The sequence below is a fragment of the Anguilla anguilla genome, chromosome 3, assembly GCF_013347855.1.
Source record: "Anguilla anguilla isolate fAngAng1 chromosome 3, fAngAng1.pri, whole genome shotgun sequence".
NCBI lineage: Eukaryota > Metazoa > Chordata > Actinopteri > Anguilliformes > Anguillidae > Anguilla > Anguilla anguilla.
The window spans coordinates 15,224,725-15,252,334 of NC_049203.1; the positions used below are offsets into that span (position 1 = coordinate 15,224,725).

The window sequence follows — 27,610 nt, forward strand, 5'->3', positions numbered from 1 at the left end:
TGCTACACATGCATTTCTCAACAAAAAAAGAATGAATAAAAATAAAATATTTGGGGACAATTCATTTGTATCTAACCGCATTAAATGGTACAATATTCAATTGTCTCGGTTAAATAAATTTGCTCTTGACAATCGAAACATGACATTGGGATCTCAGTGACTTTAATACAATCATTACGGTAACCTTGTCACAACACACTGCGCTCTCTCAAATGCTCGTAGAAGGGGGGTGCAACCACAGAACGGACGGCACTGGGTACAGTCCCAGGTCACACACCCAGCCTTCTTCGATGGCTAGACACTCAATCCTATGAAAATTAAGACGTGTTTTAAGCGTGGGACCTTAATGGCGTACAGATTCCAAGCGCTGAGAGAAGCTGATAGTAACGTGTGCACCTTTCGCCCAGATAGTGGTCAAATCCACGGAATGTTCCATTTTCAGGAACGGCTCAAGATAATACCGATGCACTGAAAATGTGAACGAGATGTGGAGGATTACGCTGGGAGAGATGAATGAATAAAATGCTTGCAAATTAACAATCAGGTAACCGATTTTGGGTTATATTTATTCATCGCTTCCGCCTGTGCATGTTGTCTTCTGGGGTTGTATGCGCGCGGTTGCACAAGGTAGCTTGCCATCAGGGTTTCTGTGGCTTGCATTTCGGTCCTGTTTGTCTTTTTACCCATAGCCTTGAGCCCCTCCTTGTTTTGTAGCTAGCTATCTTGCAATGTTTACATTTGGATCAGCTTGTAGCTATAAAGGTACTGGACACCGTCCCTCTGTGGATGTATAAGGGTCCTTTGTGTTCTCCAAAAACTAAATAGAGAGGGGAACAGATGCTCTTAAAGGTTTTGTCACCTCAACAATGGCAATATTCCGGTCTGCAACATTGCAGCGTTTTCCCTGCATTAAAGCAAACGGAGAGGCCTGCGATGCTCAGGTGCAGCTAGTATTTAGCCAGCTAGTTTTAGCTATACATTGAACAAATTGCAAGGAAACAGGGCGAAATGATCCATGCAGTCGTAACTTGAACTGCCAAGATAGCAAAACACGTTAGCGAGCGAGCTAGTAAGCTTTGCAATTAGTTCAAACCAGCAAGTCGTATTGCTTGTTAAAATACAGAATGGCTACCTGCTAGAAAGCTGCAGGAACACGAATAGAACATGGCTTGTCACTGTTACCACAACTGCTTTATAAACTAACGTTAATCGTTTATTTCCGTGCCTTAATTACTGATGCAGGTATATATGCTGCGTAGCTTTTCAGTAATTTAACTTCGCTAACTAAAAATGAAACTACTAGCTGTAACCTGTATCCACGGCAAATAGCTAGAAAAAAATCCTAGGTAAGTCAGGTAGTTATGTTAAGCCTGTGTTTTATAGTAAGCAAATTCAGTGTTTCGCTTATTATCTAAGGTTAGTTAACTGGACTAAAGTGTCAGGTATCATGAACATCCAACCTATACCCAACCGCAAACAACGATTTCGGGTAATGTGTTCTGTACCCAGGCATACATAATCTACGTTACCTAGCTAGCTGTCTGACAGACGTGCGGGCTCGTGCACACACTGATAAGAAGTAACAAGAAAGAAAACTGTTGTGTATTAACTAGTTAGTTCATTCTTAAATGTGTGTATATGAGTCCTGTGACTTTGCCGACTAGCTGGCTAACCAGCCTGTATCATCCCACGTTGCCCGTTCTTCGGATGCATTGCCACAGTCGAGGCATGTGATTAAATATGACACGTTAGCACGTGAACTCGTTTATTAATTAATTAATTTATTTATTGGTTAGGCGGCTATATCTTTACACAGGTGGGCAGATGCAATGGGTCGCCGTTGCTAGCCCACTCGCAGAGTAAAAGGGTCTATCCAGCCAGTCAACTTTCACATCATCGAGGAACATACTTTTATTCGGTGATCTCCAACCCAATGAGCTTCGTTCTTCTTATTGTGACGGGAATGGTGAAATAGTGATGTAGATGTGTGCATCCCGTGTAATGATAGCTAAATATGCTCCATGTAAGCTATCCAGGCCTATAGCTGTGTCTATTTTTGCATGGCCATTTGGGAACCTGCCATGATTGTCAGTGCAAATTGTAACTTACATTCTGTCGTCAGAGTGTTAATTGCAAATTCCCATTAGACTGCAGCTGACGATAACTAATATGGATAGGCGTATGTTATTATTATTATTATTATTATTAGCCACTTAGGGTGGCTGACAATACATGCTGTCTTTACATTGGTAGGAACACAGAAGATGGCGTGCATTTTACAGGATGCATTTTCCATTAAAATTGTGAAAATAGGTACTGTTTTTTTTGGGTTGCTTTTTCTGTTTTATTTTGTTTTATGCAGCTTTAAAGAAGCCACAATCCTTCTCTTTGTTTGTTGATAATAAAATTTAAAAAAAAACAGATCAGCCATACAGGGCTAAACGGCATTGGTTTCATGGCTATGTCAGCAGTGGTATGAAGTAAATGTAAGAAAAGGTCTGTGCTCCCTTAGACCAACATGTAGGTTAGAGAATGCTTGATAAATATTCTTGTTAAGACTTCACTTTGGTTCCTGTAACCTAAATTACATCTGCACTTAGCGCCACTGTCCAGGATGCTTTCTGTGGATAACATTACTTCTCAACTTGAATTTAAAGCAACATTTTAATGATCGCCTTGTTATTATCGTGAAGCTTCAATGTCAATAGCCTAGGCAAAATGGAGGAGATCTGAGGTAACCACATTTATTCCCAGACAAGAAAATTGTGACTTTGTAAATATGTATGTATCTATGTATATATTTATGTATTTATATATGTATCTATGTATGTATTTATTTATGTATGTATGTAAGTAAGTAGTATTATATAGTATAGTAAGGGTGTGGATTTTAATCTGTTAAACCCTAGATGTAGGTCTACTTATATTTGGTTTGTTGTTGGGATTACATGGCTGAGTCAGTAGTCAAGGTGCCCTTGAATTCTCATTTATGTAGAAATACTTTTTTACTTGCAGTATTTAAAAGCATCAACACAGGCTCCTGGTTCACGTCAGGCTAACCACTTTTCGATGTGTAACCTTTAAATACAGGGAATTATTCATTGTGGTTTAGCGGGTCTGCTGTTGCTGTGAATATGTGATGGCTGGGGTCCTTCCACAGGGGGCTTTGACTGTGACCAGGGGTGTTTAAATGGCTCAGAAACAGGTACTACTGGTGAAGCTCACATCATGCAGACACAAATGTGCACAAGAGGAAGTGGGTGTGGCTAAGTCAAGTGTATTACCAGCTTCCTATTTTGCTAACGGCTGCCTGCTTTGTAACTTCAGCGGCTTTTGAAATGGGTGGTGTCCCTCGCATGCTGGGGGATGGGCTGCTCCCTCAGAGTAACTGCAGTACCTTAATTTAACCGGTAGATGATGAAGAGGCACATGAGGCCATGTACTGTAGTAAATGCAGCCCTTGAACAATGTCTGTTCTTGTTTATCACAGGCCTTTAAATAACAGCGCTCTGAATATGACAACGGACTCAATGTAGTGGTAGCAGTGCAAATGATTTTGTAATATGTAATGATATTTAATGCAGTGGCAGCAGACATGCACATTTAAATAATGCTTATTTGGAATTCAAACAAATGAATGGAGCTGGACTTTGAGTAGAGGGCTGAATTAGGTCCATCACGACTGATCGTTTTAAAGATGTTATTTGCTATTGTATACTGCATGAGGGATAAACAATAAATAGGCTTCCTTTGAACATGGTATTGTGTCAGGTTTTATTCTGTTAATAATATGTAAAAAAAAAAAAAAAAAAATTGGTAAGCAAATATTGTTGCAAATTGTTAATATTATTCATGTTTCCACTTTTTTCTATTTGGAGTGGTCAATTGTGACTTTCTGGGGTCCTACCGCTGCAGAGCTGTGTTGTTATTGTTATCTAATGTAGAAGCCCCAAATTGACCCCATCTGTACTGATGGAGCCACCTGGGGGCTATTCACAGGCTATATCTTGGCGAGTGGATTATATCTAAATGTACATTTACATTGTTTTATATGCAATCATATACAGGGTATACTTTCTGAAGCAATCTGTATTAAAAACCCTGGTTAAGGGTACAACACCAGTGTTCTCTCTGGGAAATTGAACCTGCAACCTCTGTGTTACGTAATGGCACACTGCTGCCCTGTCTTGTCAATCATGGCGGCGATATAGTTTCTCTATATTGGGTCCCTGTGGCAGTCTTTTTCGAAACATTTAAACAGGCGCCGGTTCTATGTCCTGATCTTTTATAGTAACAAGTAAAATTGTGTGGAGACTAGCGAGGTGAAGCTTGACAACAAAGAAAATGTAAATCTGTGTTCCCAGGTAGCCCTTGAAAACACGCACCACTCTGTAACTTCAAAGCCACCCCCTACAGTGGACACAGATGTGCAGGCAGCATTTAAAATTGCACATACTTTTCACACACTCCCTATATCAGGTCGTACCCTTCCAATGGCAGACAGTCAGGCCTGCATCCTGCCTGTGCGGAGGAGTGTGTAGAGGAGTACTTGGATCAGAGGGTTTTGATGACTGTCTTCGAGGTACCGCACGTACGCCATCTTCAAACGCGTTTGCTCATTTCCCTTTCAGATCAGCTCCGCAGTCACTGGTGAACTGCTACTCTTCTGTTTGTTATTGCACACATGCCACCGTTGTCAGTGCTTGTGGGCAAATTTCAGTTGCTTGTTCTTTTGGAGAAACAGTACCTGCACGCTAGCATTGCTCCAAAATGGCACGTGGCCAGAAGAACAGTGTTTCAGCCACACTGCTGCTTGTCAGGTCACATCCCTCCAACATTTGGAGGCAACAAGAGTTAGAGAGGATGGGGCTTGTCCTCACTGTTTGCGTAGTTGCATCTGTAATTATGTTTAATCTGTGTACACGTTGCTTTGTTCGTTTAGTTCCTGAGCCACATATTGGGTCATTGTTTTTGGTGTGTCGTATTAGACGCCAGGGGAAGCAGACTGGATTCAGAAACTGACCTGGATTTTCAGTTTTTAACCCTCCCTCTGGAAAATGGCAGGAAGATGTTTAGATACCCAGTAATTACTGGGAATTTCCTCAAGAAGGCCCCCAGTACCCCCTGGGTCAAATTTAGGGTGGGTGTTGAGGTTCCAATCCACCATGGTTTTTAAATGCTTTTATATAGGAGATTATGACACATAAATTGCTCCAGACCTACCTTGCAGTCCGTAAGTATTTGGACATTGTTTTTCTTTTGGGTCTGTTCCCCAACACATTGGATTTGAAATGAAACGGTGCGGACTGTCAACTTTAATTTCAGGGTAATTACATCCAAACTGTGAACAGCGTAGGAATTGCAGTGCTTTTTATACATAATCCCACCATTTAAGTGCCGGAGTACAGAGCCAAAACAGCAAAAATTGTGTCACTGTCCAAATAGGGACTGCATTGTATACGGATTTACTATTGATAGGCTTCAGTGTGAATGGTTCTTGAGTAGCTGTCACTGGATGAGTGGAGCCCAGAATTCCTCAAAGTTGCACCTGCACTGTGAGGAGGGGCATGGAACTCACGCGACTGAAGTAAATCAGGGTGATGTCAAGCATGAACACACCTGGGTTTTCCCCGTGGAAGCAAAGGCTGATGCTCTTGCTGACAACACGCTTGCGCTTGATTATTTGTGATGTGACTTTTTGACAAGTGCGAAGGACTATTTGCTGTATTTTATGCCCCTGATAGGGTGGTTTGAAATGTATTGCACGTGATGCAGTGTGATGGTGTGTGTGTGTGTGTGTGTGTGTGTGTGTGTATGTAAGGGCTTGTGTGTGTTCACGTGTGCATGCATGGGCTTTTTAGCGCTTGCATGTATGCCTGTGTGTGTATGCCCTAGCATCCTGCCTGTAGTCTCTACTAACTTAAGGCTTAATTTATGTTTCTATTTTAAAATGCCATTCATCAGTTTTATCACCTCATTCCCAATATGTCAGTTCAGCCTCAAGACAGTTGGTGCTTTCCTAGCTAAACGCTAATATTGATTTTCATGGGACTGAAGCACATAAACATCAGGATTTTGCTCATAGGTAATGAAACTTCAGTAAGCTCAAACGCTGTCATTGTAACAGTAGATGTTTGTAGTGCTGGAGGTAAATCTGGAGTAACAGAGCACTTATGTGGTACTGTATGTAAAGTGAGATGCATATTGTTAACGACATGACTATTTCATGTGGCTCGGGATCATTTTCCTTGGTGGCTTTTGGCCATGGGCTGAAATACTGTGTATTTAGTGTCCCTCTATATCATGCTTCTCACGGGAAAATGGCGTGGAAAATGAACACATTAAAATTCAGTCCACACAATCCTGATCAAAATCCATCTATTGGACAGCTTTGGAGATGATTGTACTGATGGCAAACTGTCATTCCCATCTTGTCAGGAAGTCGCATTGCCGCTGCTAATGTAGCCAAATTCATAAGCGCCTTGCTAGTCAGCAAGGCAATCATATAATCTCTTATTGGGGAATGGAGAAGGATGGTGTAGGAAACCTGTAGCAGATTGGCCCCCTTACAGTATTATGAGTGTTGTTGAGTTACTCATTGCAGTTACCCAGCTCCCTGTGTGATAATGGACATCCCTGAAAATAACAAACCTGCTCTTGTCCTGTGAAAATGCTGCAGATATTTCAATAGAGATGCGTGAGCTGCTCTTTGTTTTTTCTCAGACAGACCTCTTTCTGAAATGTATCAGCATATGGAACAGAACTCTTCATGTTCCCTCTGGCACTTCTGCGCAGACGTGGCAGTTGTGCCACTGTACGGGCTGTGATGTCACCAAATTGACCTCACAGGTGGGTCCCTTGGTCAGAAGTAGTGAAAATGGTGCCTTTAAACAGGGTGGAATCTGCAGGACTGAAGAAAAATCAGGGCCTGTATTCACAAAGCAATCCTAGAGTAGGAGTACAGATCTGGCATTTTTAGCTGTTCTTTGATGGTAGGAGTTAATGCTACCTGAAAGAACAAGTAGGCTATTCCATAGCTTTCCCAAGCACTTTTTCTGATTTTTTTTTTATAACCAAATGTATCAGTTTATTAGAAACTACTGCTAGAAGTAAAGCAGGCCAGGAATAAACAAGATCAAAATCACCTTAATAATAGAGATATTTTGTTGTTTTAGGTATTAATATGCAAGTTAGAGTCAAATAGATTTCTGTGTCTTTATTTTAAGGACATGGACTGCAATGTTGTTATTTTGATTAGGGGGTCATAATAAAAATAGGTTTGCAAAAATCCAGTTGGGAGAACTACCCGTATGACCCTTCTGTATGCATTGGGAGATGGATTGCCCAGAATTTCATTAATCAATCAAGGCTAGGGGCTTAAAGTAACAAAGGAAAAAGGAGAGCAAATGAACAGACAGTCTGCCTGCGTGCTGAAAAGCACTCGAATAATCCGAATGCAAATGAGATGCTGGAGCCTCATGAGAGAGCGCGAGCTCGTTGGTGATCATAAATTTACCTGGTAGTTTTTTTTTTTTTTTTTACATGATGGGTTTCAGCTCTTTTCTTCTTTTTCTAGTTTGCATTCTTTTTAATATAACAATACCAAACGCGTCACATAACTCTGTGAAACGCTTTGGGAAGGCTTGGCCATGCTGGCGAGCAGCGAGCCCCTTTCTGCGAGCGCTTGAGGGACTCTGACTGCAGACGACGTGACTAACGCCGTCCCCTCAGAGCGATTGTTCCCCCAGACAATGGCTCCATTGTGCGGGGCCAAAGATAGATGGAGGGCGGGGGGGGGGGGGGGGGGGTCTCGGGTTCAGATCGAGGAGCGCCCGGAACGGGGACCCCCGGAAGGACGAGGCTAAACGCAGGCTCCGCGTCCTGCTAATTTCATCTTTCAGGGGGGAAGAGTAGGAAGGCGGGATATGACATCAGCCCCGCTGACTACTATGCCCTGCCCCCCCCCCCCCCCCATTGCCCCGCCTCCTCCATTTCATTTGATATTCTCTGGGAAGCCACTCTATCCTTCCTGTGCTCTCTCAAAGGCCTGTCTTTTAAGGACAACAAAGCAAAAAATTTAAATAAGAGGAGATACTGTGTTGGTAGGGTTTTTTGTCATTCATGCAGTGATTTTAGCGGCTGTGTCACACTGTGTCTACTTTGACCTGACATAAAGCAATTTGAACGATGGCATCTTTTGAGCCGTTCAATCTCAGCATAAACCTCTGTAATCGTTACTGCTCATCTAGATCAAATTTAAAATAGGACCATACATTCTGTGTCTCTTTTTCCCCACCATGATGAGCATTGATTTTCCCTACCTGTGACAATGAAGATTATTTATGTGCTGTAGACATCAGAAAAAAGATCTTATTTAACTAGTTCTGCATTTGAATGATCCTTTTGCCGTCTCCCTCTCTTTGCAGTCTTACAAATTGAGAAATGGTTTTCTGCAGCTCGATTTATGAAGTAATCAGAAGGAGTGCTCGCTGATGCCCTCAAACAGGCTCTGGTTGCTGCTGTTCCTTCGTTTTGTTGTTTTCTTTCCCTACACTTGTTGAAAAAAGGTTGGAAAACAGACATCCTTGATCCTATCTTGAATGACAAATGAGAAGTGGTTAATTGTCATTCCTTATGGAGGGAAACTGGCCTTGCTGTGATTGGCTCGTAAACATCCTCTTGGTGATGCAATTTGCTCGGAATAGTAAGCATTTGGAGGCCCCACATGATGTTGTATCAAATGTTTGTTTGATGTCCGGCTTTGCTCAAACTAAGCTTGTACCTTACCTTTCCTAATACCACATGGTTTTATTTCCATTTTTTTTTGAAGGATGCCTTTTTCATGCATCTGAGAGGATGCCTTTTTCATGATCCCTATTAAAGATTCTGCAAAACAGATCAAGATGGACCACTGCAGCCCAGCTGGTAGCAATAATATACTTCATACTGGGGAAAAAAAAGTATGCAGCACTGACCGTGAGAACCAACACACGTTGCCATAACTCAGAGAACAACCTGACCTTGTATGCAATGTGTATGTACCGAAGATTTGAAAAATGGGGGCTATTGAGGAGCTCACATTGTTAAAGCAGTGTTCTGATGCTTATATGGGCCCTGGTACTGTATCCGAAGCGTGCAAATTCCAGCTGTGGCCAGAAGCCCTGCAGGGCAACACCCAGTTGGCCCTAGTGTCACCCAGGGATGGAGGGTTTCCAGTAGGCGCCGATGGCAGCATCTCACTGCACACCAGCAGCCCTCACTGGTCGATTGGACTCCTGCAATTTCATCTGTTGATCTGCACATGAAGCGTCTTCCTTGGTCTCACGTCTGTGCAAGCATGACCTACAAAGCGCAGTGTGATAAGAAGGAGCGGCTGACATCATCTGCTTCTGAGGAATCGGCAAGGGAGGTTCTGATGAGTGTCGCAGTGTGAGCATAATCTGGCATTCCAAATTGCAATAAGGACATTTTTTTTAAAAGGATGCGAAATGGATCAGAATCACTTATATGAGAAGACAAAGAATGATGGGATTGAAAACATGATGCCTTGGAATCACAGTGGAACTACCTCAGAGATCCTGAAAACCAAATGAGCTATGAAATCGGAAGAGAAGAGGATTGGAACAAAATGCAGATGACCACATTTTGATGTCTCTGAATGGGGAGGAGAGAAATTGCTACGGGACACAAGCCAAAAATAGGAGTAATAATAATAATAATAATAATAATAATAATAATAAAAACAAGCAACTTGAGTCAAATCACTCACAAAAAAAAAGAAATAACATTAATATTAATAACATTAATAGATGTATTAATAGAAAGAATAGCCTCCTGGAAGCATAGCTTAATATTTCTTTTTTTTAAGGGAACTCTTCACCTTACAGGAACATATAGCTTACATATAAATGTATATTTTTTTCTAATTTCGGACAGTCCATCTTAATATTTGTTCTTAGGGAAACAAAATTAGTTCTGTGACCAAATGTCAAGTTTAAATGGAACTGCAGTGGTTCTTGACAAGCACTTGAAAAATAATAATCTGAAAAGAAAATGGAATGTGTGTGTGTATGTATAAACAAGGAGCGTGCCTCCTACTCTATAAGAGAATGGTCCAATTTACGTGAACAAAACCAAAAAATCTGAAGAACTGTAAGAAAATATCGTGGACAGTATCGAAGCGTTGTGTTTTTACATGACAGGAGTCTGAAGACGATGTAGGTCCATAAGCCTACCAACATAAAAGACGGCTGCACTCGTCAAATGACCCCTGACCATCATACCGCAAGATTGCATTAACTGCAGCAGATGTAATTATGTCCAAACCAGATCTGCTGCGATCAGAATTTCTCAAAGTAACAAAACCGCTTGTTTTTTTTATTTTTAAACAACGTACCTGCGAATTGCCATTGGAACTGAATTTGTACGGCAGAATGAGGAGGAGGCACCTACATCGAGCACGAGTGCGTGGTTCTACGTGAACGCGCGCAGCAATACTTTTATTTCCTTGACTGTTCTGCGGGGAACGACTGCACGCGCACCCGAACAGACAGAATTAAATTGGTGCTGGAGTGCGACTAATAATTCCAAAAAAAGCGGTTACAAACAATTTAAATAACGGGTGTATAAACATGAAACCCATTATTTTTATGGGCCAAATTGACTAATTTTTATGATGACAATATCGGACTTTTGTTGCATTTCGTAGAAGTAGCAGATAGCTAACATTAGCTTCGGGTAGTTGCGATCAGCTAGCTAACAAGAGACAATATCGACTGCTGTTTTGGCTAGCTGGCCAGCTAATCTTAAACACAAGAAACTGGAAGATCGGTGCCTGTTTTTTAATTTTTTTTAGGGAGCAACGAGCGTGCACGTTTTGTGTATACCTACTTATGGTGTCGCAACCGTAACAAGTACACTTGGGGAAACCCTGCGTTGGTTAGCTAGCTATGTAGTTGGCTAGCTTGATTTTTATTTCCTTGCAGAGAAACACATTGGCCGACAAAGGAAACGGAATATTTTGTACATGTCTCACGTTAATTACCCTGCCCAAATCACAGCGAGGGTAAGTAATATTATCTAAATTACGTATAATTTGTATACAGTGAGCTACCAATTCAGCTACTTAGCAAGAGAGGTAGCTTTGTTTTGTTGAAAAATCAAGCGGAATTCTGTGCATTTCTGTTGATGGCCTGACATTGTTGGAAAGGCGCATTATCCCACAGGTTAAGTTACCCAATAATTACCGCAAACTGGCTCAATTGCTCGATTAATGTATTTCGACTGAACTGCATTACACGTGTAGTTAGCCAGCTAGCGTAGCATTTAACGTTATGCCTTTGTTGTAACTGCAAATGTCATGACGGGATGCCATCTCAAATGTTCGTTTCTATCGTGAGTCGAAACATTGCATGGTTTTAAAATGCCTATGTATCGAGCAGGTCGAACGGATTAAGTACGGGTATATAATTTGAAATAAACGGACTCCCATGACGAACTACATTTTGAACGTTGATCTCTTTGTGCGGTAAGGTTCTTTTGTTATTGCTTTGTTTCTGTCTGAGAGCACATGGCCTGGCCAGCCTTCTCTGTCTGTTAAAGTCGCAGTACCCGCTTTTTCACTCATTCGCGCAGGATTCTGCAGCGCTTGTCTTCAGTCTGGTGAGCGTTTGGGAAAATGTAAAACTGCATGCATTGCTGTAATTAATATGTGCGTTTTATGCATTTTCCCCCCGAAACGTTTTTGGTAACTTGACTTTCAATGAGCGAGTAGCCCTGTGCAAGCTTGCTAGCTAGCCAGTACTCGCTCGCTGGAAAAAAAAATCGGTGGTGCATGGGTGCAAGGATAGATGAGTAGCTAAACAACATATTTAGCGAACGCTATGCAGTCTTAACCGTCACACAATCGTACTAGGTATAATATACGGGGTAACGCAACTAGACGCAGATGCTGCCCAAGTTACTGGACGCCAACTGTGTTGCTAATGTTAAATTTGCTTGGCTAACCAACGTTACATTGTACGGGTTGGGAGAAACCATTAAGTTAGCCATCTTATGATAATGCTAACGTAAAAATTCTTGTAGATGTCAAAAAATCGAGCGCAGATACACCTTGGTATGTGTTTGAGAAGGTGTCGGTGACGTCATCAATTACGTTATTTCAAACCAATTACCGCCTTTTCATTGCTCAACTGAACTGGAGCCACAGAGTGGGCGTTGCTTTTTTCGCGCAAGACACATTAGAGGCCTCGGCCCCCCTATGTAACTGCTGTGAGCCAATCAGAGGCGAGTGCGAAGAGGGAACCAACTGGCCCCACTGCTAATAATCTGTTTTTTTCTAAATAACAATGTTTTTTTCGGGGAGTCTTATTCATCCAGAGATTGACTTGCCACATCTTCTGTGTTCTAATATTATTATCAGTGCATTTTGTACGTCTTTTAATTGTAATCCTTCTAAGAATTCTTACAAGACGTTTAGATATGTTTGACCTGAAGCAGGTTTTGTAATGCATGTCTTTTAAAAAATAATAATAAAGCAGAGCAGTGTTATCACGATTATCCCGTGTCCATGGAGTGTTCATAAGCCCAGGATACATCACACTTTGGGAAATGTAGGCAAATTTTATTCTGAGCCAGCTTACATCACTCTTTCTCTTGAGAAACAGGACAGCATCATTGTTTTCACAATTGTTAGAGGAAATGGTACACTGGCAGAACTCTCAATTATATAAAAATGGGAATTTGACAGGACTGCCAAGGAATGAGATTTGCTAATGGGTAAAATTGGGAGCCCTGGAAACCCATATAAGTGCTGGCTAGCTCCATCCTCTTCTGATCAGGTGCAGCTTTACCATAGTGGCCTGCTGTCCTCACAAATGAAGCCATAAATCCAGGATTATATCGATTTAGCAGCATGCAAGCTTAGTAATCAGACTTTGTCCATTCAGTATATTATTGTAATATTTGGCACAGAATTGTTTTGCATTTTTATGCATCTGACTCAGTAGAAAACATGTTTGAGGCCTATCATGCTGGCCTGCATTGGTGTTGCTGTATAACTGTGTATGTGTGGTTTGATTTTTACTAGCCAGCTATGGAGTTTAGTGTCACATGTCTACAGGTACTGCCATCTGTCATATGGCTGGTTTTTCAGGATGTATTGGAGCTGGTTGTAAAATTGTCCGTTTAGTAACCTCAGATGTCCTACGAGGGGTCAAAACAGTGTATGAGCAGGCATGGGCAGTATTTGAAATGTATAAATTTGAAATATGTATTTTCATGTGTACCTTTCATATATAATAAGGGTTGCCAGATTTTTTATCTTCTCCACACTTTTGACTAATTTGCAGATAAATTCTTAAGTTTTCAGTATTTTCAAATAAGATGAATGTTTGTGTATTTTTGCCCGTCACGAGTGGGAGTGCCCGTAGAATAAGCCCGTACCCCCCTCTCTGCAGGGTGAAGACAATCCCAGATTTTGAGACACAAGTGCCTCCTGTGCTCACGTTCTCCCGCTCCTGAGCGTGGCTCGTCCTCACGACATCACCAATGCGACCATGGGAAATCGCAGTGAATAGGCGGCCACCAACAGCCCCCTTAAACCAGAGGAGGTTCCCAGGGGAACCCTGCAATACCCCAGTGCATCTCAGGAGAAGGTGAGCGAACCCGACCGCGACTTTGACCAGGATGGCGACGGCTAACGCAAAGAACCCGAAGCCACAGCCCTCAAACGTTCAGAGGAGACCTCGTCTACGAGTCATGTTGCTTGCATTTGTTTCCGATTGTGGTTGTCCACAGTAATAATGACAATAATAATTATAATAATAATAAAGGAGTGCATTTATTTAGGGCTTTTCAAGATCTGATTGCTTCATAGTGAAGGGGGTTAAAATGTCCACAGTCACCACTGACGTTCATGGTAATGGTTTAAATTTAAAACAACAACAACAAAAAAAAACAACTAAGAGCCCTCAGTGTTTCCATGTAATGTTGAGGTAAAAATAGTAAAGGGATTTGAGCAGTGAATTTTCTTATTGTACAGAATTCCACCCATTTCAATTTTAATTGCACTCCTGTCATTCCTGTACAAAAGCATTTTTTGCGGCCAAAGTTCAGTAATGCTGTAAGAAACGAGCAAAAATAAGAAAACAAACATTGCACTGGCTGAGTCAGCTGTGTTGTTAATAGACACGTAAAAGGATTTGAGCAAAAAAAGAATAATGCAAACAATTATGTAATCATAAAAGTTGAAGTGAACTTGGTTTAATAATAACCGTAAAAATTACTAGGCCTATATGGTTTGGGTTGTGGCAGTGTTCTCTAGCCAGTTGCTAGAATGCTTCTGTCCATGTGTTTCTCAGTATCTCTGAGCAGAAACTTTCCTTGTGCTGTACTCAAACATTCTCTATGACCAGGAGAGAACTCTGTTATGTGAGTTTATGGGTCAGTTGGCGACCAGTTGATATGTCCCATCTGCCCATTGCTGAGTGCTTTTCTCTCTTACTCTGATGGTTTTAAAATGGTTACATGTACTCATAGGTTCTTTTTTTAGGATAAACTCCATTACTGACAGGACAGTAGTTTCTGAAACTGTTCACCTTGATTAGTAAAGGCTAGTTTTATCAGATAAACTGCTTTGACATAGCCCGTAATGTGTCTTGGTCATAATACATGTGACTTGGATTTACCTGCTTCTCCTGTGTAATACCCAGCTGTGTGCGTGCGTGCGTGTTTGTTCGTTTGTGTGGCTATCTGTGTGTTCTCTGCTTAGTCCTCCCGGGAGAAGACAGTGGGGGAGGAGAGACAGGCCCATACTGCACAGCTCCCTGCCCCAGGATGAGAGCTTCCAGCACCCCCTCTTCCCCCAGCATCAGCAGCACCTTTCCTTAGATGAGTCCCGAGCGTACAGCCACACCAGCGTCCCGCCACGAATGCTCCACCCCGCTGCACACCCCCCCCAGCAGAGCCCCATCATGGTGGACCTCCACGAGCAGGTAACCAACCTCCAGCCCCCCCCCCCCCCCCCCAAAAAAAACTTCAGTGTTCCCTTCCCATAATCTCAGTGATGTTCTGACACCCCCCACATAAAGAACTATAGTAAAACTCATCTGCCATTGTGGGATTCATTATTATTTGAATTTGCCCCAACTGGAAAGATCCTCCCCTAAAAGTGTTTACCAAAACAAAATGAGTAAAAGAGGTCATTGTGGGGCCTTGATTTAATACTTTCATCTTTTCAGTCAAAGTGTAGAGCGGGGGTGTCTAATTAAATTCCTGTAGTCGTGTCCGCAGCTGTTTATGGTTTCCTTTCAATCGGCTGCCAATTAAGGCCTTAAAAACAAGGTGTGTGGATTCTTTAGCCAATCAATGACGTGAATGAATCACTGGTGCCAAGAATACTCTGAGAATTAGCGTACACTTTGGCCTTCCAGACTGGAGTTTGACGCCTGTGGTGTAGAAACACGTAAAGTGACACTACCTCACTCATAAATGTGCTGCTGCAATTTCCTGTGCTGTCCACCATGGCCCCACCCACATGACTGTGTCCCCAAGTTCGAGTTTTGCTCCTAGCAACCTGCTTCATTAGATTAGCTTTTAACCGTAGTTGTTCCCTGGCTGCTAATCTGGGAAACTGCAGCAATGCAACGTGGGCTGCGTTATCTGGGCTTTTCATAAGCTTTTTAATGTTAATGAATTATCTCCATTGCACATTAGGGTGCTGATGAACATAAAGGCCTCTAATGTCCCATTTTCTATGCTCTAAAGTGTGTATATGCAGTGCATACTGGATAAAGCAAACACTGGCTTGGCTGCCCTTCATGTGTTCACACCTTTTTTTCCCTGTGTCTGTCTGCCAGATGCACCAGGGACCAGTGCCCATATCTTACACGGTTACCACAGTGACGACCCATGGGTTCCCCCTCCATGCCGGCCAGCCTATCCCAGGGTGCAACGCTCAGCAGCTCCCAGCATGCTCGGTAATATTGAGCGGACAGCACACTCTGCTCTGCTGCCTACCTCCTCCCGTGAGTTTGAAAAGGAAGAGCCGGCATAACAATCAGAAACTACCGGGCAACCAAACGCAGCTGTGAGACCCTAGAAAATGTATCATACCAAACAAAAGCACAGCTATGATTCCTGAATACCGCAAATTCAGCTACATATCACACATAGCCGTGATATCAAACACTGTTAGGATAGCAAAAGCACGGCCATGATGCTGAAAGTACATTTACAGCTCCTTGTTCATTGGTTCCTTACCACAGAACCACGGAACCATTGGTAGCTAATGATACCAAACCCTGGAATACATTTGGTTCATTTGATGTTGGGTTATCTGATAGCTGAAAAGCAATAGCTGAAACTAGCACGTTCGTCACTATCTGCTAACTGCTTATTTACCTGACTAAACTTTTAACTTTTATTCTGTGAGTTCTTTTTCATAAGGCACAAATTAAAACGCACTTGACATGCAATGTTTGTTACATGAAATGTGGCCGACCTGGATTGATGACCGCAGTGGACACGAATGTGAGGGACCAGGAACTTTCGGTTGCCCGGAAGCTTTTTGTCGTTACGCCAATTTCAGTGCATGTAGAGCATTACCACCACCCCCCCCCCCACCCACCCACTTAGAGATTCTAGGGTTTTCATTCGCTCACCCTGAATCACATGACCATAAACACCCACTGTGCAGCACCCACACTCTGTGACATCATCATTGTATTATTTCAGGATTTCTCCGTGGCTGCACTTTGAAATGACCAATCAAGTGAGCCTTTAGTTGACCGCTGTGATTGTTGATCATCTCCACCCCACACAGTTCCGTTCACCATTGTGTCGCACGTTGTCCTGTGTTTATCTTGCGCTCGGTTTGTGATGGTTCTGATGATGTGGTTCACTCTTTTGTTTCTGGTCATAGGGGTCCCCAGTCCTGCTTGTTGGGGTCCACAGTCTTATCTCATATGGACCTGTGTGTGTGTGTGTGTGTGTGTGTGTGTGGCCTTTGGTACCAGCCCAGCACTAAAACACCTAATTCAACTTAGCAAGGTCTTCGTGGAAGTGTGTCATTCGTTGCGTAGTCGAATCGAATGTTTTACCGCTGGGTTAGAACAAAAGCTACACCCACACTGTCCCTTCTGAAAACGTCAAAAGAGACTGGGTGGGCCCTGTGCTGACTGTCACAGTCACATGACCCAGCGGTCTTTGCTTTCGGCTAGCGTCTACAAAATTGTCCCACTGCACCTGATTCCGCACTGTGTGTGCAGTCTCTTAAAATCTGAGCATGTAAATGAGACCGCTTCTTTTTAAGACGCTGTCACTGATGTGGAATAAAGCTCCTGCCTGTCGGAATGAACAGGCAGATTTCCCTCTTAAACCGTTAGCGGGCTCTGAGTCCAAAGGACTGCCGAGTGCTTTGAGGGGCTGAGAGACTAACTAGCGTAACGTTTCCCTGTGATTGACATGCAGTTTTTCTTGTTTTTTTTTTGTTTTTTTTTGTGTGTCTGCTTTGCCTCCCCAGTTGATCCAAGCCTGTACGATGCAGCACATGCCAGTGTCTTACCAAGCCTTTCCGCCTCTGATCTCCAGCGAGCATTTTATACTGCACCCCCCTCCCCCCGTACCCCCCCACCAGCCCCCCCACCTTGCTCCGCTGAGCCAGTTCGTCCCACTGCAGCCCCAGCCCCCCCGCATGGTAAGTACGCCTCTCGAAGCGTCTACAGTGGATCCCCAGACTACACGCCTTCAGGTTTGCTCAGAAAATCCACCAAGGGTGCCATGCAGAGAGGGACATAGTGTGCAGCAGCCCCCAAAGGCCCTTCAGGGAACAGCTGAGCCAATCAGAGAGCAGGAAAGTTGGGCAGAGCAGATTTGCATAGCTTATAGACATGCTCAAAAAGAAACACATTCAGATATACTTAATGTTATATGTTAAGTTGTGTGTATATTTTTGTACTTAAAAAAATAAAATAGAATGAAAGAATTAAACCGTATTTTGAATAAAACTGTTCCAGCAATGGAATAGACTCTCCTAATTCAGTTAAGTTTATCAGTCTGACCAACCTGCATCTGATAAAATTTGAACTGCTGTGCATTTAGTATAATTTCAGTCCCGGTAGTGGTATAATTGCAAACATGATTTTATGAATAAGATTTAAATTAATAGTTATTAGTCTTTAAGCAAGGTTAAAGATCTTGTTTGGAGTGCTAATTCCATCTCTGTGCTGATTGGTGATCTCTGACCACCCCCACACCCCGTCTTCTACAGCCTCTACAGAGAGTGGACAATGAAGTGGAGATGAGAGGGGAGCAGCACCCTGTCGGGGGGTTCTCCTACAGCCCCACCCATCACCCACCAGCAATGCCCCCGTCTGTGCCCCTCCAGTACCTCCCTCAAGACCCCCTGCACCAGGACCTGCCCTTCGGAGTGGTGAGTGGCAGGAGAGGACGCGGCCCTTCTCAGGCTCAGGCTAATAACTTTATTTGTACAGCGCACTGCATACATGGTGCTTACAAGAAAGCATTGGCGGCCTGTCACTTGCTTGGACGGATTGCTGGTTCAGACATACTTTTGATTAGAGTGAATTGGAATGTGTACATTAGCATATTTATCCAGTAAGAGTGATGTCATCCATCCATCGTTTGTGTTTGCTCACTCTTGATTTAAAAGCCATTGGTATATAATATAATCCTATATATAATATAATCCTCAGATGATGATCATTCTCTCTCACTCTCTGCAGCCATACCCCCACGTGTTGCCACGACGAGTTAGCGGACAGAGATACCGTCTCCAGCAGCCCTTGCCCCCGCCGCCCCCTCCTCCACCCTACTACCCAAGCTTCCTGCCCTACTTCCTGTGAGTGACACCGCACAGATTAAGATGGTCGAAGAACTAACAAAATGTCTGATGGAGAATGGCGTCTGCAGGTTGTAGTCAGATTGTAGGCAGTCTTAATGTGTGCTTTCATGAATATTCAAGCAGCCCATGGGCATTAAGCCAAGCAAAGATCTTGAGAACCTGATTGAAATAAATCTAGCTAGCCAGCCAGCCAATTTATTGGTAATGCAAGGAAATGTGATGGCATAAATGAATGCATTCTTCAATCTGGCAAGGCAACTTCCCAAACAAACGTCAAACCTACTCCATAAATACTGCATGTGAGAGGAAGCACTGTGGAAGGGTGGGTAGTGTCATAATGCCCAAGGCATTACTAATCAGTTATTCAAAGAAATACGGCTAATTTAGTTTATGTGCAAAATGGCTCAGTCGTGACAAGGCTGGACAAAATCCAACTGATTTCCAGTCAAACACTGGGATAGCAGAATGCTGCTTACGATGCATAATGTTGTGGTACACACAGACAGAAAATCCAGGTGCAGTCTTTTTCTCTGTGGCACAAATCCACAAGAAGGCCGTACGAGTGCACTGGCCGTCCCGTCTGCGCGTTGGTAACGGAAAACTGACTGACTTTGTTTGTTCGTCTGCGCAGCTCGATGCTTCCTGTGCCTCCGACTGCAGTGGGGCCAGCCATCAGCCTGGACCTTGACGTGGATGACGTGGAGATGGAGAACTATGAGGTGTGCGAGCGTGTTTGCGTGTGTGTGTGTGTGCAAATGTGTATACACGTGTGCTGCCCACTGTGTGTTCAGTGGACACGTAGCGCACGTGTTCCACCGTGTCTCCCAGACACAGCTGTGACTGACTGCCTGGCATGACTCTGTTACAGGCGCTACTGAACCTGGCTGAGAGGCTAGGGGAAGCCAAGCCTCGCGGACTCACCAAAGCCGACATAGAGCAGCTTCCGTCCTATAGATTCAACCCCGAGAACCACCAATCTGAACAAACTCTGTAAGAAGTTCATTTCAATACACCCATGCATTTATCCCTTCATTCTTTCACTATGCAAATCAATTGATTCCGATAGTTTATCCATTAAAACAAGCAGTGCTGCAGTGGTTATTTATATGTGATCTTGGCTGAAGCTCAGAATGTAGGTGCTGTTTTTCCTCATGCTCTCTGGTCTCTGATTTCTTCCAGGTGTGTTGTGTGCTTTAGTGATTTTGAGTCGCGGCAGCTACTTCGAGTATTACCCTGTAACCACGAGTTCCATGCTAAATGTGTCGACAAATGGTTGAAGGTGAGACTTAATTAAATTCCCAGTTTCCTGCAAATTCCAAAAACATGGAGACAGTGGGAGAAACTGCTTGGGGGGAAAAGGAGTATATGTGTATTTTTAATGACATTTGTATCTTTTTATGGCTATGTTTATTTATTTGCGCTTATCTAGGAATAACAGTACAATTTACCCTTAACTTTTATAAAGGGCGATGCATTTACTGTGCTTACTTTGTACTGTTATATAGTGAGTGTTCAGCAGACAGAGCAACTTGCTATTGTTCCTATTTAGAGCTTGCTGTCAGTTAGCTATTATAACAGTTTAGCGATATAGCAAAGTAGCTATTCCCATAGTCCCAGTCAACCTGACAGAATGGTGAGCATCACAAATTATTGGATGTTAAATGTTTTAATATCAGTAACAAGTAATTGTTGAACATATAATTGAAAATGTGAACATGAATTTGATGAGTTAGTAGATGGTGATAAATTATAGGATGATATTTAGGATTCCTCAGTAGGAAGTTATGTAAGACATTTTGAGCCTGTCTTATGTGACCCAGATGGAATAATGGAATAGTTTGTAATTTTGTATCAATTAAGTCTATGTAGCCCCTTCGTGCCTGGGGAAGCTAACCTTTACCCTAAGCCCTCTTTGGAATTCTCAGGAAGTGAGCTATTGTGACATCACAATGGCCATCACTACTCAGAATTTTCATTCATAGTTGCTGCTTTGATGTTGTTCTGGTTCCATTAGATTTACTGGCCTCTCTTGGCTGTGGCATTGAAGTCATGACGTGTGCTTCCCTGAGCAAGTTGTTGAAATAGTTCAATTTCTATCTGCAAAAGTCAAAAGTTTAGATTGCAATGCTTTTTGAAAATCTCTGCCAGAGAGCACAGTCACCCAAATAGTGAGTGACGCACTTTTTCTGTGAGTGCACCCTTTTGTTGTTTCCAGCCAATCTGTTGCTCTGAGCAAGCTGGTTTTTTATATATAATAGCTGTAATAAAAAGATGCTGCAGCATTGCTCTCTGGGTTTTTTGCAGCAGGTTCACATCTCAAATAAACAACACAGAGTTTGCTTGACTCTGGGGAGGAAGTGAAGCCTTTCACCCTGAGTAGGATAAAAAATATTGGTATAAATATATTGATGAATCATAATTTGCTTGTGTTCCTATGCAGCTCTGCATACCAGTGATAATTAACATTTACCTTTTAAAAAGCGATGTAAATGATAAATAATGCAGAGGTAGGTACAGGTATATTGATGGTAGGCTGTCTCTGGTCTAAGAGTGTTGTTAAAATTGCTGTTGCTAATATAACTGTAGTTCTCTTGCTTTATAAGTCCCTTGGGATAAGAATATCTACTAAATGAAAGTATTGTAGCATGAAAGAAGTTCTCTGGTGTGGCTGCCTGGGAACCAATAAATGGCTTTGGTTCTTGGGTGTGACAGGTTGAAATTTTGGCATTTGGCATCGCTAACGTCCCTCTCCCTGCATTGCAGACCAATCGTACCTGTCCAATCTGTCGGGCGGACGCATCGGAGGTCCACAGGGACGTCGAGTGAGTCCAGACTCCAGTTTGTCCAATGGGAAAGCAAGCGCGTTAGTTGGAGCATGCTCCATTTGGGATCACGGGACTCCGCCCACCTGTCCCGAGTTCCCTCCCCCCCCGCAAAACACACACAAAAAAAAACTCCCGCCCCCCTCCCCATCTCGAACAATACTCAATCTCGGATCGTGTTTGGGGCCCTCTTTCCACCTCTGCTGTGCGTTGTGTGAGTTTGATGAAAGCTACTGCCTAGTATAGCCACATAGCCACAGAGCTCTGGAGTTGTGTAGTGTGTACTTCTCTCAGTTTTTCGCCCTTGTGTTACCGATACTCCAAAGATTTAACCTGTAATATCTGTTGTTGTGTTTTAACTTTAAGGGAAACAAAATTAGGCTTTTTTTCTTCTTTGATTATTTTCTAGTTGATATTAGAATCATTCCAAGTACTTCACCAGTGATAGGGTTACAGGAGTGTGGGGCTGTGAGATTGGCAGACCAACACAAAGATGAATTTAAAAAAATAATAATAAAAAGGTTAATAGGAACCTGAAGCATTCCGCTGGCTTGGAGAAAAGGCTTGACCATCAGAGATGCATGTTCGTATAGGTGATGGGCAAAAGTGACTTGTTGTTAATAATGTATGTTACGCAATAATGTATTGATGATTTTAATATTACTTTCCCACTTTTTTCTTTATAATTTTTTTAAAAACCTGCGAATGCTATTGTGAACGTCTGACTTGCTGTGGTTAAAGTTGCAGTATCTCTTTAAGGCCTGTGGTTAAAAAAAAAATGGATTGGAGCTGACGGACAGACCTCGGTTCAGTACCCTCCACTAGCTTTCCCTCGGCAAAAAAAAAAAAAAAGTAGCTGAAAGCTGTTTGGAAGAAGGAGCGTCGCAGTGGAGTTTCTGTCGTTGCTCTTGCAGCAGGCGTTCGTCCCGCTACGGTCGGACAGACGGACAACGCGGGCACAGAAGATCACGTCCTGCAAGCGCCACGCCCAAGCGCCACGCCCTCCGGCTCCGCCCCCCCCCCCCTCCCCCCGGCTCCCCGAAGCCGAGCTTTTGGCTGAGCACGGCCCGCAGGATCCAAGGGGAATTCCCGGGGGGGTGAGGGGGTTTGCATGGACTGTTGATTTAGATTAGCAATATTTAAATCAAGAATCACCACCGTTTAACCATTAACAGAGAAAAAACAAAAAAAACAAAAAAAAAAAAAACAACAGCAACAAAAAGCAGAAGAAAACACACACAAACGAGGAATACTAGATAAAACCAGGAGGACCCGGGTCTGAGGGACGGCCGACGACCGGCCGCCGTCTGCACTTGTGCGGCGGGGGGGAGCGGCGGGGGAGGAGGGGCGCCGTCGGACCGCTTTTGCAGAGAGCAATACGTGCAGCGAGTGCCGGTTTTCAAACCGAACACTTCCCTCCGTTCGGGGATGGCCAGGTTTGTCCTGGTTCGTGAGCCAAATATTCAATATGCTTTCAGCTCTGCCTTCTCAAGACCTTGACAAAGCACAAACATCACCAATCTTAAAGAAGAAAAAAAAAAAAAAAAACCTCTGTCATTTCCACTTGTTTTAAGAGTGTAAGGTTTTTAAAATTGTCATGGGTTTTAATCTTTAACGATAGAGGACAAGAAGGATGAAGTGACAGTACTAACATGGTATATATGTACGTGTGATCCCTAGGCAAAACTTGGTCAGGTCTCGATCCTTGTGTTAGGTGGTGTAAAAAGATACAGCATTTTTCAGCATAGCTATCGTGTGAACGGCTTAAATTATCGTCTTGTTTTTGAAGACAGAAGAATGTTTTAAACGGCTTGAATTGCATTGCATATTGAACCTTGTGTGTGTAATTGGTGGCAGTTGTACAGTGGGGGGAGGGGGAGGGGGTGGGTGGATGAGGGAGGGATTTTGAGTGACAAAAGAGCTGAGCGATGCACTGGACTCTTCTGTTCTCAGATCAGCTGGCTCGGACCTCCGTTGCTCAGTCCGGAGGCTGAGGGGAATATGAAATGCTGTTCTGGGGTCTTTCCAAGTGCTCTGTAATCAGGGGGGACTCCGTAGTACCGCCCCTTAAAAAAAGCTCTTCTCCGCAGTCTTAAGATGGTGGCTGTCCTGCCCAGGGTTAAGGAACCTCGCCATGTTTTATAGAGATGTGTCTGGTGCCACAAGTGTGTCCGCTCGAATATAAGCCATTTTAACAAGTTTAGCCCACAGTTTAGGTAACAAACCTAAATATACATATCTGTTCACTGGCATATATATTGTGAGTTAAAAATAGATTTCACTCAGGGCCGTTCAGCTGATTTAAAAAAATATATATATAGAATAAAGGAAAACAGTTGATTTCAGATGGGGTTGATGCCGCGATGGAGACAGGTATTTTTTTTTTTTTTGTTCATGGTGGTGGTTTTCCTCAGGCCGTATGTAGTTTCTAATATAACCAATTGAACATGTACTCCTAATTTTTGCCAAGTGTAGTGGATATGGCATCTTTTAAAGACAGGCATGCAAGCAAAAAAAGTACAATAAAGAAGTTATAAATAGAGAAAGAAAAAGAGGCAACGTGTCACTGCGACCTAACATCAGAACGTATGTTAATCAAACTGTTAAAGTTCGGTTTCTGTGTTCTTGTATTTGAATGATATACATATAAATATATATATATCTATATCTATATCTATATTTACACACATACACACTGGTCGTGTTTCTATTTTAAACGTGTGCCTTTGCACACACTATCCTACCTAAACCACTTCCAAACTGATCCTAAAGGTGTTTGCATGATTTTAAAAGATTTTAAAAAAATACGAAAAAACGTGTGTATTTTGAGTGAAAGATATCTAGAAAATGGGGCGGGGATGTTATTTAACTGTGCACAATATGCATGCGTTTCTGACCAGGTCCCAGCTGGTTTTTAGCTCTAGTTGGCTTTGGGTGTGGGAGGGGGGGGGTGGGGGGTTGGGGGGGGGAATTTGAGGGTGGGGTCGGGGGGATTTTTTGCTCAGCTGATGACTGCCACGCACTGTACTGCACACATTTGTAATATTCCTGAATGACTACAAGATTTTATTGCTGTAGTAGTGTCATAATTCAAGTCTTTTGGAACTGTGAAATAACCTGCTTTTGTAATTTGGCCTGTGCGTTAGGGGCTGAGACCACATTGGAACCTCTTATCACTTCAGTGACTGAAGATGACAAGCCTGGGAACTAGATATTTGAAAGCCATATAGTGAAAAGGTGCTAGATGTTACATTTTAGCTATGTTGCTACTCTTCACTTAGCGGAATGCAATAGTTTGCCATGTAATCTAACAGCATGCAGTGCTAATGCCCCCCAAGAAAATGGTCATCTACAGTCATGTGATTGTGTCCAAGGGAGAGAGGGTATCAAGGAAGAGATTCTCTTGTTACAGTGGCATTCAAAACCACGAAAATCGAGCTTACTGTCTGGGAAACAAAACCAACTATTGTTTTTTTTTTCCATTGATCTTACACAGGTAGTCTAAAATCACCTACTCGTAAAAGTCTGCCTTAAATTAGTTGGATTTGTAGTGTCCAGGACATGTTACGAAAATGTTACGTCTGTCGTCATACTGCCACCAGTCTGCTTAGAATCAGTGTTTGACCCAGCCTTTGTATCTTAAGGCTTTTAACAGCATTGCCAAAATTTTTAGCAGTTTGGAAAAGGCTGGCCGTTTAGATGATGCCGTCGTTTGGCGTTCCAAAGGATTCCTCACCAAACCCTTAAGTCTCCGCTCACTTCAAGTGCCACATTTGGGCTGGTGGAAGTTTCGTTTAGAGTTGGGAAAAATCAAATAGAATCTTGTAGTCCTTCTGTGGTTCAATTAATAAATAAGTAATCTCACAGCTTGTGTGGTGCAAACTTGTATTCCAATAAGCAGCTAAAATTCTTTAGGATTTTGTGATTTGTTGATTGCTCCGTAGATGCCACTGATTGTTTACCAATGATTTTTTGCTGCGGTGGGATAGTGGATTGTTTACTGTTGTAATACTCGCCCTGGCCTCTAGGGGTCCTCGCCTGAACTCCAGACTACCCGCCCGCCAACCGGACCAGGGGCACGTGTTCTGTGTTAGGAAGATTTTTTGCTTTGGTACTTGCACATTTACAGTTACCTCATTTTTGCCATGTTTGTATTTGGAAGAAAAAAAAAAAGAAAAAAAGCTAATATATATTATATATAGGAAATGGTTCTTAATGCTATAATTTTTTCATTCCATTGGAATCATATTGTTTGTAGCATTTAACATATAACTAGTTATAGTGTATTATATATACATCTGTATACTGATTGAAATTTTTAAGATTTGTACTTTTTTTAAATGAAAGTTGCTAGTTCTGCTTTACCGAGTAGTGCAATCATATTTTTTTTAATTGTTGTGGCTGATTTGAGAGGGTTGTTCACTAATAAATGTATGATGTATACCAGTATAACCATGACTACTTGTTCTCATTAAAAACCATCATCATGAGATTCACTGATCCTTCAGTAGTGTTTGGTATTTGCTTTAATACTGAGTGCTAGCCATTTATGGTTTGTTCAGCATTTGCTCTTCCACACAATGGGTGACATTCAGTAGTTATCTCTATAGATGGAGATGAACCATCTGGTTTTTAAGATGATGTTTTAAGATGCATGAAAGACTACTTGCAGTAGTACACTTTCCATACGCATTAATACCAATCTAACCAACTACTGTGCACAGCTCTGGTTATGTGCAGCTATTTTGACATTTAAGACTCCATGGGACATGTTTGGCTACATTTAACAAGGGGTGGATCACAAAAAGTTTTACTCTGTGGGTTGTGGGCTTGGTAAGTTACATTACATTACAGGCATTTAGCAGATGCTCTTATCCAGAGGAACTTTTACAACATTTTACAACTTATAAGTATGGGAACTACTGCTGTGGACCTTAAGAGGTAGTGGTACTTTGACCACAGAACCTGGAAATCGATGGGTTTAACACCACAAGCCTGCCGCTTGCCTGGGAGGAAGGAAAGAAATGGTACGAAGACCAGTTCAGTCGAAGCCACAGTACAGGTAGGCTAGTAGATCCGTTTCTCTGAAGTGGCTTGCTCCAGAACCTGGTCTCAGTGCATGAATCCAATGATTCGACCCAAACGCTGCTTTGGCCCGTGCAGGAGTCACTCGGCAAGTGCCCTCCTCTCCTGAGACGAGGTCGGGTGCTCACAGACCGCTGTTAAACGTCTGCTCTGCAGGAGTGCAAACGGTACCAGAGCCAGGTTACACAGTGTGTGCTGATGTGCCCCACCCTCTGAGAAGAACAGCTATTCTCCAAAATATCGCTGCACCAAAAACTGTCCTTGAACAGGCAAAGCAGATGGAATCCTTTGATTTCACCTTAAATCGACAACCAATTAAGACCCAGGGAGGTATTTCACAAAGCACAGTTAGTTGACTAACCGTTGTAAATTTTCTTAATTTGCAGAATTCCAATGAGATGAAGCCAGAGCCACTTGGAAAATATCAGTCTGAAATTTAAGGGATTTCAGGTTCACAAAATACCCCCCTGGTGAGGTCACTTAACCGAGCAATCAGCTGCACTGATCTATCGATTAAGTGTCGAGTAAACGAAAACCAGGCTCTCCAGAAACGAGGAGCCATCCAAAAAGGTGACCAGGAAGCCTTTAGGCGGTGCACAGCTACACAACTGAAGTACACATGGCCCCTACAAATGGAGGCTGCCCGGGTCTGGCCAGCTCTCTGTTAGAGAGAACCTGAGGCACAACTCCTCAAACTGGGGCTGTGCCAGCTGCTTGGGGCTTGGGAGTGATTCCAGTGGTGAAGGAACATCCGCCATATTCATTTCTCAGGATGGACACATCCTTTCTGGGTTCCTTTCAGTTGCAATGCCTTCACATATACCACACAAGTATCAATGCA

General features: G+C 42.8%; 1 protein-coding gene across 3 annotated transcripts; it reads left to right on the forward strand.

Annotated features, from left to right (window-relative positions):
- Nucleotides 1–235: 235 nt before the first annotated feature.
- On the forward strand, nucleotides 236–26,176 carry rnf44 (ring finger protein 44). Of its 3 annotated transcripts, none has more exons than XM_035409325.1 (11): nucleotides 236–544; nucleotides 13,458–13,655; nucleotides 14,771–14,993; nucleotides 15,858–16,025; nucleotides 17,522–17,695; nucleotides 18,269–18,430; nucleotides 18,744–18,859; nucleotides 19,494–19,581; nucleotides 19,731–19,852; nucleotides 20,042–20,141; nucleotides 21,626–26,176. In XM_035409325.1, the coding sequence occupies exons 2-11, from the start codon at nucleotides 13,549–13,551 to the stop codon at nucleotides 21,686–21,688; spliced, it is 1,323 nt and encodes a 440-aa protein (XP_035265216.1). In that variant the 5' UTR covers nucleotides 236–544; nucleotides 13,458–13,548; the 3' UTR covers nucleotides 21,689–26,176. The 3 variants fall into 3 exon arrangements, with proteins under 3 accessions (XP_035265216.1, XP_035265218.1, XP_035265217.1); XM_035409327.1 differs by having other exon boundaries at nucleotides 238–544; nucleotides 15,858–15,977; XM_035409326.1 differs by lacking the exon at nucleotides 236–544 and adding an exon at nucleotides 10,498–11,065.
- Nucleotides 26,177–27,610: the final 1,434 nt, after the last annotated feature.